The sequence below is a fragment of the Benincasa hispida genome, chromosome 12 (assembly GCF_027475165.1).
Source record: "Benincasa hispida cultivar pf3 chromosome 12, pf3_genome.v1.1, whole genome shotgun sequence".
NCBI lineage: Eukaryota > Viridiplantae > Streptophyta > Magnoliopsida > Cucurbitales > Cucurbitaceae > Benincasa > Benincasa hispida.
In genome coordinates, this window is record NC_143489.1 from 34,289,147 (window position 1) to 34,304,806 (window position 15,660).

Genomic DNA, 15,660 nt, shown 5'->3' on the forward strand with positions numbered 1-15,660 from the left:
TATAAAGAGAACATGATCATTCTTTCATGTCAAATTTTTTTCATCCAACATTCTAATGATCTGTACTTCAAAAATAGTTTCAAAATATTTAAAGGATGTCGAGGTGAAAATATCAAAACTTTGTAAAGAATATAAATATTTTTTAAAATAAATGACAAATTTCGATGTTATTTTTATAATTTAGTTTTTTAAGTATGAATAAAAACTTAGTCCATTAAAGTTATTATGGAACCATGTGGTCATAGTACTTTTTTAAATGGAACAAAATAGTACCTAAATTTTCATTAGTAATTATTTTTGTTCTAAAAATTTGAATTGATCAAAATTTTGTTATCGTTTAAATAAAAATTTAAAAATATATATATATAGAAAGGAACTTATGGGTTGTTTGGACCACAAGAAGTTGGTTGAGTAGATTATTACAACACACTTCATGTTTAGGACTCCAAATATAATAATAGCGTTTACAACTATTTATAAACTACAATTAACTATAGTGATACTATTTGAAATCTCTCTTTGTTGCAATGTTTATAATTTCTTTCTCAAACTAAAATAATCGCACTCCAAAGATAGACTATTATAACTTAAACTAAAATAGCTTGACCTTTGCATCCCAATCACAGACTATTATAACCAACATATTATAATAATCAATTCAACACCCTAAAGTCCATAATTTCTTAGTTAACTCTTTTATTTTCAAATTTTCAAATTTGTTTCTACACTAGGTTAAAAAAGAAAGTCTTTTACTAAAAAAACAATGAGATTTTTTTTATATTGTAGTTCATCGTTAACATTAAAAAAAAACAATTATGATATATTATTTTAGCAAATAAAAAGGACCACTTATTATTATTATTTGTTGTGATTATTATTATTATTATTATTATTATTATTATTATTATTTATAGAGATTTTCTATGGAAAACTATTTATACAAAATAATAAAAATTTAATCTTTTTTTTATAGAGGTTGATAAAAGTTGATAGAAGTCTATTAATGTTTATCACAACTAATAAAATTCTATCACGGATGATTGTGATAGACGCTAATAAAAATCTATCAATATATTTTTATTATTATTTCTATAAATAGTTTAACATTTTTCTCATCGGTTAAAATTTTCTATTATTTATTATTAAATTAAGAAAGATGGCACATTTTTCTTAACCATATATGTCATTATCCACTAACACACTTCAATCTTTCAGGGGAACCTACCATTGAGCTATGTATAAAATTGAAAGATGTGTATTAAAATGTTGTATTTTTTTTTTAAATACACGTGTTATCTAAGTTTTAACATATTAAAATGTGTATATGTATATATAAAAATTTATTAAGAAATAATATAAAATTTAAAACTATAGGTTATAATAATATAATGAAAAGTAGACGGCATAGGGAGTGCTTGAGTTAGGTATATATATATAAAAAATAATAATAATAATATATAATATGGTTTAGGGGTAAGCATGCATGCATGTGCTTCCAATTTGACTGATGGGACAAAGGGCAAAATAAATTCAGCAATCATATGCTCCACGCACTCTTCTCTTACTTCGATGTTTTTTTTTTTCTTTTTTTGAATTATTAGTAGATATTGGTTATATTTTAATTAAATATTTTTTTTAAAAAAAAGTTCATATATTTTTTTAGTATGGAGCATTTTGCTAGATGACTTTTGTGGAGTCCGTCAGATGGATGATCCAAAAATTAAATAAAAAATATGAAATGATTCAGTTTTTTTTAAAAAAATGTCGAATAATTTGTGCGCATGTGGAAAAGCACTCTCCCTCTTGCTCGTCTCGCTCTCTTTTTTCACTCACAAAGCACCATATCTCTCGCTCGTCTCACTCTTTCTTCTTTTTTCACTCACAAATCAATATGTGTCGCTCTTGCCCTTCTCGCTCTCTCTTCATTTCTTCACCCACAAAATCACTTCTCTCTCTCGTCTCTTATTCACCAAAGTTGGTTGTGACGGAGCTACTCGCGTGAACTTGTCGTATTGGAGAAGAAGAAGATGACCAGAGGAGAAGAAAACGACGTGCGGAAGAAGATTTCTCGCACTAGAAAAGAAGAGGAAAAAGAAAAAAGAAGGGTAATATCGTAATTTCACATAGTCATGACATCAACAAAAGAGCATTTGACATTTTTTCAAAAACTTGTCATCTGCCATTTTGAAGCTTTAAAATTGGTCATCTTTTGGGCAATTATCTCATTTTTGTGGGTATTGAATGTTTTAGTAAGTGCATTTTGAAAGCTCAAAGTTGTAAGTTGGTCTAAGAAAACTAATAATTTTGCTATGTTTAAACAAGATGTTTCATACTTTTAATTTGTATAAAACATGTATCTTCCATTGTTAGAAGTTAAGAGATTCGAATCTTGTGCCTCACATATATTGTGTTAAACTAAAAAAATGTCTAATACCAAATTATAAATAAACTATAAACTCTTTAGTGCAACTTTAATTCTCTTCCAATATATATATATATATATATTTATATATATATTTACTATTGGGTGTTGGGTGTTGGGAGATTCAAATCACAAATCATATTATTAACATATTTATATACCAATTGAACTATGCATAGTCTGTCAATTGAGTTATCTTTGTTAGGCTTACAGAAAGAGAGAATTTAAATCTTTTAAGCTTCGTTGTTTAACGATTTCAATTTTATTTTTATGATTTTGAAATTTTATACTTGTTTTCTCATAAATTTTTAATTATGACTTTCCCCTTTGTTAAACACTTGATTTCTAATTAAATTCTAAACACAAAAACAAATTTTGAAACCTATATTTTTTAAAATAATTTTAAGAACATGACTTTGTGTTTTAAAAAATTAGTAAAAGCGAAAAATAAAAAATAAAAACTTATGAATGGAAATTGTATTTATAAGTTTAATTTTTTAAATATATATATATATATATAGAAATTATCAGATGAGGCCTTAAATAACCCTTAATGTTTTTACTAATTCTTAGGGGGGAAAATATAATTATATACCTAAATTTTGACCCAAAAAAAAGTATATATCAATTTTCATTATTTCATTCACTTATCAATTTAATAAAAATCAAGCTCCGTACAACGTTTAATTTGATTAATGCACAAAATTCACAATTATATAACTTCGTCAAAACATATAAATTTTAACAAAAAAAAAAACTCTTTAACTTCATTTTTTTTTCTCAATTTCATTTCGAATATGCATATATAATTCATGAACACACAATAAAATACTTTTTTCTACAATTCTTCAAATAAAAACTTATCATAAAAATTGTAACACTTCGTAAAGTTTATAGTAAAATTCATGTAACAATTTAAAATCGAAGAAATTGAAAATCTAAATTTTAAACTTTCAACTATAAGTTGATTTAAATATGACATGTTTATATATATAATGAAAATTTTAAAATTAAACACTTAATTTTTTTTTAATTTAATCCAAAAAACAAATTTTTTAATTAAAAAAGAAGTGTTTTTTTTTTTTTTTTGGTGGCTTCTATGTGGATGGGTTGCATGTGAATCAATCAAAAAAGACATATATAGAGACAAAAGGGTTTCTTTTTAAGAAAACGATGTGTAGCTTCATTCATAGCCATATTATATAATATAATTCTACTTCAAATTACCATTACTTCCCTTTGACCAAATGTCCTTTATTATTACATTAAGGCTAACTACAATCTCTAGTATTTTATGTTTTAGGGAATGTTTGGTATGTGATAAAAGTAGAGAGTTGAGTTGAGTTGGTAATTATTATCTGGAGAGTTAAATTATCTATGTTTGTTTGCAGAGTTGTTGAGTTGAGTTGGTAATTATTGTCTGTATTTGTTATGCAGAATTGAGTTGAGTTAAGTTGGAGAATTTGATGCAGTTTTTTTTGTGAATGAGATTAGTTCTATTTTTTTCTGTTTTTTTTTTTTTATTTCATTCTTTTATTTTTTAGTTTTATGCTTTACTATTGTTGATTAATTTTCAAATATACACGTATTTTCTCAAATCATTTATGATATAAACTGGACAATCTCAATTTCTTTTCCTCAATTTGTAGAACATAATATATTATTTTTCATATATTCTTTTAAAAAACTGTAATAATTCTAATTCTCTTCAATCGATAAAACATACCAATAAAATATATTTCATATTGTTGCTCAATTAATTGGTATATTGTATATTGTATGTATATATATTGAAGGTAATTATCCTAATTACTAATTGGTATATTGTATGTATATATATATATTGAATCTTCCTAACCTAACTTTATTATTTCACATATCATATAGTTTATTTTTATATAATATGGATAGTATATTTAGGGATCCAAACAGCAAAGATGGGGGAGAGAGAGAAATGAAAATAGAATTCAAATGTTTGACTATAAAAAAAATCTGGATCCAAACGGCAAAAATGAGGGAAGAGAGAAAGAAATGAAAATATATTGATTTTTAGGGTTAGTTTTGAGGGATTAAAAAGGTGAGTTTTGAGTGGGTAAAAAATGGGTTTTAATAACCCATAGGTTTGACGATAAAAAATATATATATATATATGCATCCAAACGACCAAGATGAAGGAAGAGATAAAGAAATGAAAATATATTGATTTTTAAGGTTAGTTTTGAGATGATAAAAAAGGGGAGTTTTGAGTAAGTAAAAAAAGGTTTTAATAACCCATAGGTTTTCTTTATGGGCTCAACAAACATGGGTAATAAATACCCACCCAACCCAATAACCCATACCCATTTATCAAACACCTCTATAATATTTTGCCATTTAGTCCTTCATTTTGAGTGAATATTATAATCCAAATTTTTAGAAATTTTTGGAGGAGGAATAATAATTTTTCCTCACATTTTTTCTTGTCTTAATGTTTGTTAATTCATCAACTATATGTTAGATATAATGTTTCCTCTAAATTTCTACGACTTAAGAAATTGATTAAATAATTATTTTAATTAAATCGATTCAGTTTTAATCTTTGTACTTTTAGTTGTTCTAGTTATAAAAGTTAGTCTCCATATTCTAATAATGTAGTTTATTGTTGATTTTTTAAAAAACTTTTTTTATTATTTATTAGTATTTTTATAATAAATCTTGAAAAAATATTTACATATTGTATTTTTTTTGTATGAAAATTATTATTATTATCTAATCCATTTTTGTTAAAATTAAGTTTGATGGACTAATAATTGTTAACATCTATTGTATAATCATTTTGTAACATCCTAAATTTCAGAAAAAAAAAAATAAGTTAATTATCTAACATTTTTTAGTTTAAATTTCCCTTACATTTGAAAATTTGGGATTAAATTGAAATAATTGAAAAACTTTTATTAGTTAAATTGAATTTAATTGATTAGATATTTGAACTGATTATCTTGAAAAAATTGAATTTTGTTTCCTTTGGATTTTAGGGCCAACTTAAAAAAAAATAAAGAGATAATTAATTTCATGTGGTTTTGAATTGATTTAAATATTTGGAAGAATTTAATTTGTATCGATGGATCTCATGTCCTTTAATTTTGGTTTTTGAAGATAATTTGAAAAGTTAATTGATTTATAAATTTAATAGAATCTTTGGAGATTTTGGAGATATTGTGATAAAATATTTTATTTTTCTTTTCAAAATTTGAAAAAATAAAAGAATTGAGATTTTTTCAAAATTAAATTAATGAGAGTGAAAAAATGTCAAAAATTGGGAGAAGACAATTCGGTTTTTCAGCGACCCTTCCACAAAATTATCGATTTTTGAATTTTGAACCGTTGGATCGTGCTCAAATTTGGTCAATCTGTTTGAGACATATAGAGTTTCATTTTGAACGGTTGGATCATTGTTTTAAACTCTGGTTTGTTCGTAATAGCTACTAAATAAAATCTGTAAAACTAGAAATTCCCTATCGCAAACCTTCCTCATGCAAGATCCTCACTATCAGCCGCTAGCCTAAACCATTTATGTCGTCCGACAGAACACCCGCTGCCTATCTATGGTAGTCACAAGCCGACGCGTCATCAGCCGCCACTTGCCCAATCTTTGCCGGAATCTTGAGAAAAAAACTTGGGTAAGACTTATTTTCCTTATAATTTGGGAGGTGAAATTCACCCATTTGATTTTGGGTTAAATTAGTAACTTTTCTTTGGTGTGAAACTTAAATTCAAGATTTAGAAGTTTTGAGGCATTGACCATCAAGCTAGAGATCATTTTTCGTTTTGTAGAAAATTGGTAAAGATCTGGGTAAGTTGTTGGTTGGTTATTCTTTTGGATTGAGAGTAACCGTGGGAAAATTAAGTTATTGATTTTGGATTTAATTCTTGATCAGATTAGCTAATTGAATAAGTTTTGGAATTTTTCTTGGATCAAACCACAACTTTGGGTTGATTAAAATTTTCCAAAGGTTTTAAGGAATTATTTGCATGGACTTTTGTGATCAAGTTGAGGTAAACGGTACTATTACCGGTGCCTTCGTGCCAGACGGCCTAGATTAGATTTTTAAAGTTAATTAATGTACTTTAGAAGCATGATTTTGTCGTTGTGATATACTTCTTGTATGACAGTTATTAGTATTATGAGCATGTTCGAATTTCTAATTAGTACTGAAATATGATGCATGAACAGACAAATAGGGTTGTTTACCATCTCGCCTTGACACATGTTTTATTTCATAGGACCGACGAGCCTAGTATCATGTTTGACAGTATGCCTACGGGTCGCTAGACATGCATGAGTCGACAGATTGACGTTCATGTTATTTTTCATGTTTGACGGTGTGCCTACGGGCTGCTAGACATGCGTGAGTTGACAGGTTCACGTTCATGTAATTTTTCATGTTTGATGGTGTGCCTACGGGCGGCTAGACATGCGTGAATTGGCAGGTTCAAGTTCATGTTATTTTTCATGTTTGACGGTATGCCTACGGGCCGCTAGACTTACGTGAGACTGACAGGTTCACGTTCATGTTATTTTTCTATGTTTGATGGTGTGCCTACAAGCCGCTAGACATACGTGAATCGACAGGTTCACGTTCATGATTTTTTCATGTTTGACAGTGTGCCTACGGGCCGCTAGACATGCGTGAATCGACAAGTTCAAGTTCATGTTATTTTTCCATGTTTGATGATGTGTCATCAGACCACTAGACAAGCGAGTCAAGGAAAGACAGTACGTCTTTTGGTTTCTTATCATCATCTAAGACAGATGTAGTTGTTTGAGCCACGGGCCATCATTCTCTACTTGTGGATGCATGCCTGATCCCAGTAATGGGATCACTTACTGAGTATTTTTATACTCAACCTTTCTTAATTTATGTTTTACAGGTAAGGATAGGAACGAACCGGCGGGTGACGAGAGAGACCTGTGATCGTACCATATGAGACATGTAAATCGCTTCCACTCAGTTTACGTTTTCAAGCTATTTAAAAGTTTTGATCTGACACTCGATGTTGGTCAAAATTTTATCTGTTTAAGTTAATCTTTTTTCATTATTTTAGGGGCTCCAAACAAAAATTTTACTTATTTGTTATTTATTTTGGAAAACTGTCTTTATTATTTAAATGAAATTTATTTTCCTCAATGGTCAAAATGTTTTGAATGTAAAGGTGTAATTATGAGTAACGATCCTCAATTGTAATAATCACATAAAGAATTGTTCTCTAAGGTGGCATTTGGTAATCATTTTATTATTTATTTTTATTTTTTAAAATTAAGTCTATGTATATTATTTCTATCTTCGAATTTCTTGATTTGTTATCTAATTTTTACTAATGGTTTAAAAAATCAAGTCAATTTTAAAAACTAAAAAAAAAGTAGCCCTTAAAAACTTGGTTTTATTTTAAAATTTGACTAAGAATTCAATCATTATACTTAAGAAAGCCACAAATCATTGTAAGAAATAAGAGAGGAAATAGGCTTAATTTTCAAAAATCGAAAACAAAAAATGAAATGGTTACCAAAACGGAACCTAAACTATTTGAAACTAGGAATTCAAAAGACTCAAAAACTATAACCAGTTGAAACAAGAGCAATTGTACTGGGTAACACTTCTTGGATTAATAACTAAATGCTTAGCAACATTTTTAAATAATTGCAAATATAACAAAATCTATCTATTATAAACTCTATCGCTGATAGGCTCCTATTAATAATAGATCCTATCACTGATATACTCCTATTACGATATCTTCTATCATTAATAGACCTAAGTGTTAGATCTAAATTTTGTTATATGTGCAAATTAATTGTCCCTTGAAATTAAATATATATATGCCCAATTGAATAAGTTGTTACAAATTTGGACATGATTGTCATAATTAGTTTATGGTTGGATCAAGCAAAGCTAAATATAAGTTTAATATATATATCTTTTACTTAGAAATACAAAACTACTCATGCCCTATAATCCTTTTATATTTTTACTCTGTAACAATTCTTGGAAAACAAATTCTTAGATCTTTTAACAATTTTTTACAATATGACTATTGAGTGTTATTAATCTTTGATATTAAAAAAGAAGTAGATAAATGGTTAAAGAACTAGCATTTTTCACAATTGTGAACTATGCCTCAAATTTTAAACTAACATAACACACATGTTTTGGATGGCTTCATTCATAGATGATGTTATAACTCAACTAATATTTTATTTATTTGTCACATATAATTAAGTCGAGTCTAAAATCTCTCTACTTAGAGTATGTTTGGAATGCATTTTCAAGTATTTAATTTAAAAAATAAGTCATTGTAAAAAAAAAATAGTGTTCGACAACCACTCAAATAAAATTGTGAAGAGTATTTTCAACAATTTTTGTCAAATGCGTTTTAATAAAAATGAGTTTTTTTTAAAAAAAAAAAATTAAGTCAATCCAAATCGACCCTTAATCTATGGACAACTCTACTTAAAATTGTATTTTCATTTTTTGATCTCAATGTTTAAAGAAATTTAAATCGATATTTTTTTCTATATTTAAGATAAAATGCTATGAATACAATTGATAGTTACTCAATATTTTATTAACCATTGATCATAGAAATAAACAAATACACATAAAATAAAAATATAAACGTTACTATATCTGAAACCTAAAAGGCCCAAAAAAGGCAAGTTTCCATCTAGCTTTTTGAATGTCTATTTTCTCTAGGGCTGTACATAAAAGCACCGAAAATTGATCCGACTGAATTAAGGTCAATCAATCGGGTTGGTTAGTTGGTTTTCGATTTTCCTGAAAAAAAAGAATTTGAAAACCGACCGACGTATATATATATATATAAAAGAATATGTATAAAAGCAAGCCATTACCACCAACTCAAGGCCAAGCCTACTATTTTAGTATTAGTATTAATTTATTATTTTTTTTATATTACCTAATTTTCAAACTATTACATGATTTATTTAAATTTTTGAATAAAAAATTATTGATTTAAAATTAAAAAAGTTGCTAATTTTATTAACCTAACAATAACACATTATCAATTAATCTTTTCTTTTCATTCACTTTGGCTCCTCTAAAAAAAAATTAAAAAATTAAAAAAAAAAAAAGACCAAACCGACCCGATCGATGTACGGGCGAATTTCACACTATTTTTTTTTATCGATTTTTGGTGCAGATTATCTCCCAAAACAGGCATCGACCGACCGATGTGCATCCCTAATTTGCTCAACGAGTGCACGCTTTGCCAAAGAGTTTGTCACTTCGTTTCCTTAGGGATAATACTTGGGTGTATCCCAACATGCACTCATCTCCATGCTTCTCCTCTTATCTCTCTCTCTCTCTCTCTCTCTCTCTCTCTCTCTCTCTCTCTCTCTCTCTCTCTCTCACACACACACACACACAAAAAAATCAAAAAGAAATCAAAAGAATTTGCCACATGGCAAATTATAATTGGACAACTTAGTGAAATGCACAAAAATAGGTGATGCACGAGATGCACCTAAGTATTGTCTTTTTCTTATTGGAGTATGAAGATGAAGCCTTTGGCATATTCAATCAATGACTTAATTTTATTTTGTGTTAGGATTTCTAAATAACCTTTGAGTCAACTTACGCCCTTCAACAAGTAGGATAAAATATATGTATGCTAAATGATTTAAACCTTTAACCTCAAAGGAAGAAGTATATGTCAACTATTGTTGAGTTATGCTCACTTTGACGTCAAATGCAACTAAGTAATTAATGAAAAACTCATGTGAAGTATATTACATCCATACTTATATTGAATGTATTCTTTTCTTAAATCGTTTTCACTTGTCTCATTAATGTATTTATACCTCCTCTAGAAGATTGCAAATTTAGGTAGAAGTGATGAGAATTTGAAACCATGCTTAAATTGATCTGTTCAAAAAATAAAATGTTTATTGAACACTAATAAAGAAGAAAATACTTGGTCCATTAAAATTTTGAATGAATATAATCTCCTAAATCTCTAAGACTATAGACATAATTATTGAGTAAAATATTGGTTTTAGTCTTTTAATGCAAGTTATACAGTGGGTGAAACACCTTTAAAGAAATTTAGTTAGATGTTGATATTGCATTTGGGAAGCTGGTTGGGATTTGGAGTAATGTGCTTCACACTCACTATGTTACAATTTTTTATAAAGGGTTTTCAAAAACCTAATCATTAGCTATGGTCAAGCATTTGTCTCAAGTGGGTGATGTCTACAAAGACTACAAAGAGTAGTAAAAAAAAAAACAAAAAGTAATAAATCTAAGGGGAAAAAAACTAAAATATTAATCTCCATTTTTTAATGATAATACGTGCAGATCGTTATCCTTTATCGAAGAATGCGAAATGAGCGCTCCCCTGATTGGAGTCTTTCCTCCAAGACTAAGAGACAAGTAGGTCAAGAACACGAAGTCAGAACATCGGCTTACCAATCGTCTACCATGTCTCCTCTGTTTTTTTATTTCACTTTCCCTTGCTTCGACACCGGACTCAATTTCAAGATGAGGTGCATCGGCCACCCCCATTTAGAAAGAAGGGTTGAAGGTTTTGGGCCTATAGCTTTTCCCGCCGCTCTTCGCGGGGTGGTGCTTGTGTGTGGGGCTCTCGCCTTACCAACGATAACTGATATCTTATCCATTAAACTATGCTCGAATGGATTACTATGATAGTAGCTAACATAGTAAAATTAAATGAATATTTCAATAATGACAAACATATTACAAATTTTTTCAATCCATAATGTTAGAAGGATGATAATAATGTTTTTCAAAATTCAAGTGGATGAAGAAATATGTGGGAAAATAGATGAGGAACCATGCATGAATTCAAGTACCACGGTATGATGAACAAGGCAAGTATAGATGGCAATTTTTCCTACGTTCTACTTTTAATCTCAACTCTCCATTTTAGTGTGGAATGCATATTATCTATTTATTTTTCCCTTTTTCTTTTGAGTTCAACATGGAAGTAAATGATTCAAATAATTTAAAGTTTATAGTACATATATAATACCGATTGAGTATATTTATATTGATTGAGTATAATTGAACTACATTTATTTTAACACGTTATGTATCAATTTATTAATGATAAGGATAGAATTACATTATAGATTAATTTATTAGTGATTATCACTTGGTATGAAAGTCACTATTGCACATCATACTTTAGCTTCAATTTTGAAAAGAGAAAATAGCTCCATCTATTTCAAGTGGCTATTATGGCCAAGACAACAAGTATGTTTCATGAGTAAACTATTTATGTAAATCAATATTCTTCTTTTATTTTATTTTGTTATTATCCTTAGAGAACTACTTTTTGAAAATGACAAAAACTACTTTTATTTCATGAAGAATATTTGAAAATGACAAAACTACTTTTTGAAATGTTTGATCCACAGAAAATATTCACATTTTATTAGTTCTAAGGATAATAATAAAATAAAATATTTACATTTTATAAGAAAAAGTTTAAAAGTACAAAATACTTTAATTTTTTAATATAGAATATAAATATTGTTAAAATTTTTCTATTTATAAAAATTTCTTCTAATAAAATAAAAATTGCATTTGAAATAAAAAAAAACTTAAAATTGAATCAACTTCACAATTAATAATATTGATTTTAATCATTTTGAAATACTCGCAAACATACCCATTACCATTATAGTTAAATATGAAAAGTGATACATCCCTAAGTGAAAATAAGTTTGAAATGAGAGAGATGCACTTGTTAAGATGTTTTCTGTAACGTTAATTGTGCCCTAATTTTAACAAAACAATTGACATTTCATTGACATAAATTAAAGTAAATAATTCATCCTCCAATTTAACGGTAAAAATTGATGGCTTATCTCTTCCAAGAAAAAATTTGCATTATTAACCAATAAAATAAAATAACAAATAATTTCAAAAACTTCTATTAAAAATTTTCAAAACTTGACTTTTGACTAAAATATAGCAAAATGAAAAATTAAAACCAAAATTTCTCCAAATCTCAAAGTTTCAATGAAAATTTCAAAAGAAAATTATGAAGATTAATGAAAATTGAAAAACATGAACTCAACTAACATAATTAAAAAAAAAAAAAAAAATCTTCAAATCCCAAAATTTTTCCAAAAATTTCTCCAAATCCCAAAATTTGAAAGAAATTGAAATATTCTCGAAAAATTTTCTTCAAATCTCAAAATTTGAAAGACATTGAAATATTCTCAAAATCTCGAAATATGTCAAAATGGGAAAAAACAAAAATTTTCCCTATCAAATTAATTTCCAAAATTAACTGGGCTACATGATATTTCAAAATCCAAACAGAAATGATAATCAAATGACTTAAATTTTGAAATATTTTCTTGCCAATAATTACATTTATCTGGGAAAAACTACCAGCTACTTCATCAATGTAAAATTATACACCACCCCAAATAATGTAAGTCACCATATGAACAAAGACATTCATATTCATGGGATATTAAATTCTACCTGGACTAACAAATAAAGGTATATTTATCCATTTGAAACCAAAAGACTTCACTTGCTGGCTTATGCAAAATGCACAATGAAATTCAAACATTATTCTTGAAATAAACAATATTCTTGAAATAAACAATATTCTTATAGTATATGAATTACAATGAAATTCATAATCCAAAGAGTTCCGAGTGCTCATATTTCTCTGAGTTAAAAGAGAGGAAAAACTCAACTTTTGGTAAGTTGAGACATGTTCATCTTAACAAGAGTTAAAATAATACAAGAAAAACATTTAACACCTTTGATCATTTAAAGGAACGTTAGGTAGTGAAGGATTTCCATGCAAATTACACTACTAAAATAGGACCCATTCAACTCCAAAACAAAACAAAACAAAAAATAGTTAAAAGAAAGTTAAGCTTTACTAAATGCAGCTAAAAGTTCAGTACAGGAAAATTCATCTTTGAAACAAAACCAGACAACTCTAAAGCCAAATATAATCTATTTAGGAGAGACAGCATAATCGAGTCTGATACCGTACAAGAAAAATAAATATACCCATGATCAAAACAAGGAACCGCATCATCAATCACCCTTTCTCCTGAAAGAACACCCCTCAGTGAGTCTAGCACGTCCTCCCGTTGGCTGGCATAAAACCGTCTGGCAGTTACCGCATACAACAACAGTTTGAGAGTGGCTGAAGACAGTGGTACTGCATTTCATAGACAAAAAACAACAATCAGATATTTTAATACACAACTTATGCAGAATCCAGAAGAGTTACAAATATAACAAACCAATGTAAGTGATGGAACTTACATGTTGAAGCATCCTTGGCATTTGACGTCCTTCAAATCGCCAACATATGACAATTAAAGTATACACTTGTCAGTGTCTCAAAATATTATAAATCAAGACAGAGGAAGAAACATTAACTACTGAGCGAAGACAACTTGACAATAGGACAGTAGAGAAATGCACCAGATTTGACAAGACAATCATAACAAATGGCATTGAGTTTAATAGAAGCAAAAGAATACCATGAAGAAGGAGTTGGGTGATTGCACAAGACGCTTGAGCTTGTGCTTCCTCTTCTCTAGCTCAGCAGGAGGATTCAGCAAATCAATATCGTTTTGAAGAACCTGTAGATGCAAAAAACAGACCATCCCATTTGAAAAACTCCCGAGTCAAGAATTGATACTCACCTTTAAGGTCGCAAAAATCAAAGCAAAAACCAACAAAATTGACTTAATAAGAAAGGGAATATAACAAAACAGCAAAAACAGCAAAAATTACAAGTTACACTCAGAAGTATGAACACAATGAAAAAACTTCAGCTGGATTTGAACTTCTCATAAATCAACATCTCCAACATGCGTTTCAATGAGAATAATTCTAGTGTTTCTTTAGTGTTTTGACTTTTTATCTTTTTAAGAAAAATACAAACATGCCAAGTACAGATAGAAAATACATTCAAGTCACAAAGGAGTGATAATTAAGTACACATGGGGAACGTACTCGACAGAAACAAGAAAAAATGTTAAAATAAAGAAATCATAATTTCTTCATCAGAGTACAAATATTTGTTCAAGGTTCCTTTCGATTTCATCAATCCAGATAAAGATAAAACAGTAGCAAATTGGAAAAAAAGAAAAGAAAAGCAAAACTACACTCGTCCAAATAGCTTCAATGCGTCAGATATAATCCACCGCCGCGCAAAGTTATGTGCATGATTCCACTCAATTTACTGCAGGTTTCCAGTTTTTCTCCGAAAATTGGAGAATGAAAAACAATCCCCTTTGCTATAGAACATAATCTTCCGCTAACTTCCGACCAAACCCTTCTCCCAAAATATCGTTCACGTGATTCTCAATCATCAAATCGTCCTTCAAAGCAAAATTAAATCGAAGAAAAAACCCAGAAAGAAAACCATAACTTTTACTGTAAACAAACGTTACATTTTAAATGTATCAGTTCTTCTATCTTCTTTCTACAAATACGAATTCATACATTCAAAAGTGTGAAACAAAAACCCAGAGCCTAAAATTCACCTAAATACATTAAACTTAGCAGCAATACAATTCTCGATAAACAAACATAGAAAAGAACGGATCCGAAGCGGTAAACAGAATAGAATAAATCGATTAGAAGAGGAATGAGAACTCACCATCTTGACAAAACAAAGAAAGGAGCCGGCGAAAGAGGGAACAGAAAACCTGCAAAGCCAATCGAAAGTAGGGCAGAGGGAGAGAGCAAGAACCCTAAAACCTCAATCTTTATATATAGGGATTTCGTGGTTTACATAAATGGGCTTGTTTATTTTGAAGGCAGGCTTTGGGCCTTGAAGATAATAAAAAATGGGCTTTATAGAAAATTTGTGCAAATTGGAATTTGAGAGGTGGGTTTATGGTTTGCAATAATGCCCTTCCCAATTTATCTTTTTGTCTTTTGCCCCAACACCATGTGGTTTTTTAGGGGTACATTTTATTGTATGTTCTTGAACTAGTTTCTATTTGATCCATGAATTTATATATTGAAATTTTATTTAATTTATTTTTAATACTTGAAATTTCAAAAGTGTCATGTTTGATTTCATTTTATTCTTGTTCATGAAGTTCAAGATAGATTTTTATTTATATTTTTTTAGTGCAACAACTACAGAGATGAGGTTCAAACTTTTAACCCTTGAGAAGGAAGGTCATATCAATTATGAGATGAGATCATTTTGGTCAA

The 15,660-nt window shown here is 28.5% G+C and overlaps 1 protein-coding gene across 1 annotated transcript; it reads right to left on the reverse strand.

Moving 5' to 3' along the window:
• Nucleotides 1-13,327: 13,327 nt before the first annotated feature.
• Nucleotides 13,328-15,178, reverse strand: LOC120092623 (small ribosomal subunit protein eS27y-like). Its single transcript, XM_039050766.2, has 4 exons — nucleotides 15,095-15,178; nucleotides 13,968-14,069; nucleotides 13,747-13,775; nucleotides 13,328-13,639 (listed from the first exon to the last, which is right to left on the reverse strand). The coding sequence occupies exons 1-4, from the start codon at nucleotides 15,095-15,097 to the stop codon at nucleotides 13,513-13,515; spliced, it is 261 nt and encodes an 86-aa protein (XP_038906694.1). The 5' UTR covers nucleotides 15,098-15,178; the 3' UTR covers nucleotides 13,328-13,512.
• Between the last annotated feature and the right edge of the window lie 482 nt (nucleotides 15,179-15,660).

Excerpts from the sequence above, each read along its gene's own strand:
- LOC120092623 (XM_039050766.2), bottom strand. Across the intron at positions 13,776-13,967 it reads CACCCAACTCCTTCTTCATG|GACGTCAAATGCCAAGGATG; the intron begins GTATTCTTTTGC and ends GGCGATTTGAAG. Across the intron at positions 13,640-13,746 it reads TGCCAAGGATGCTTCAACAT|TACCACTGTCTTCAGCCACT; the intron begins GTAAGTTCCATC and ends TATGAAATGCAG.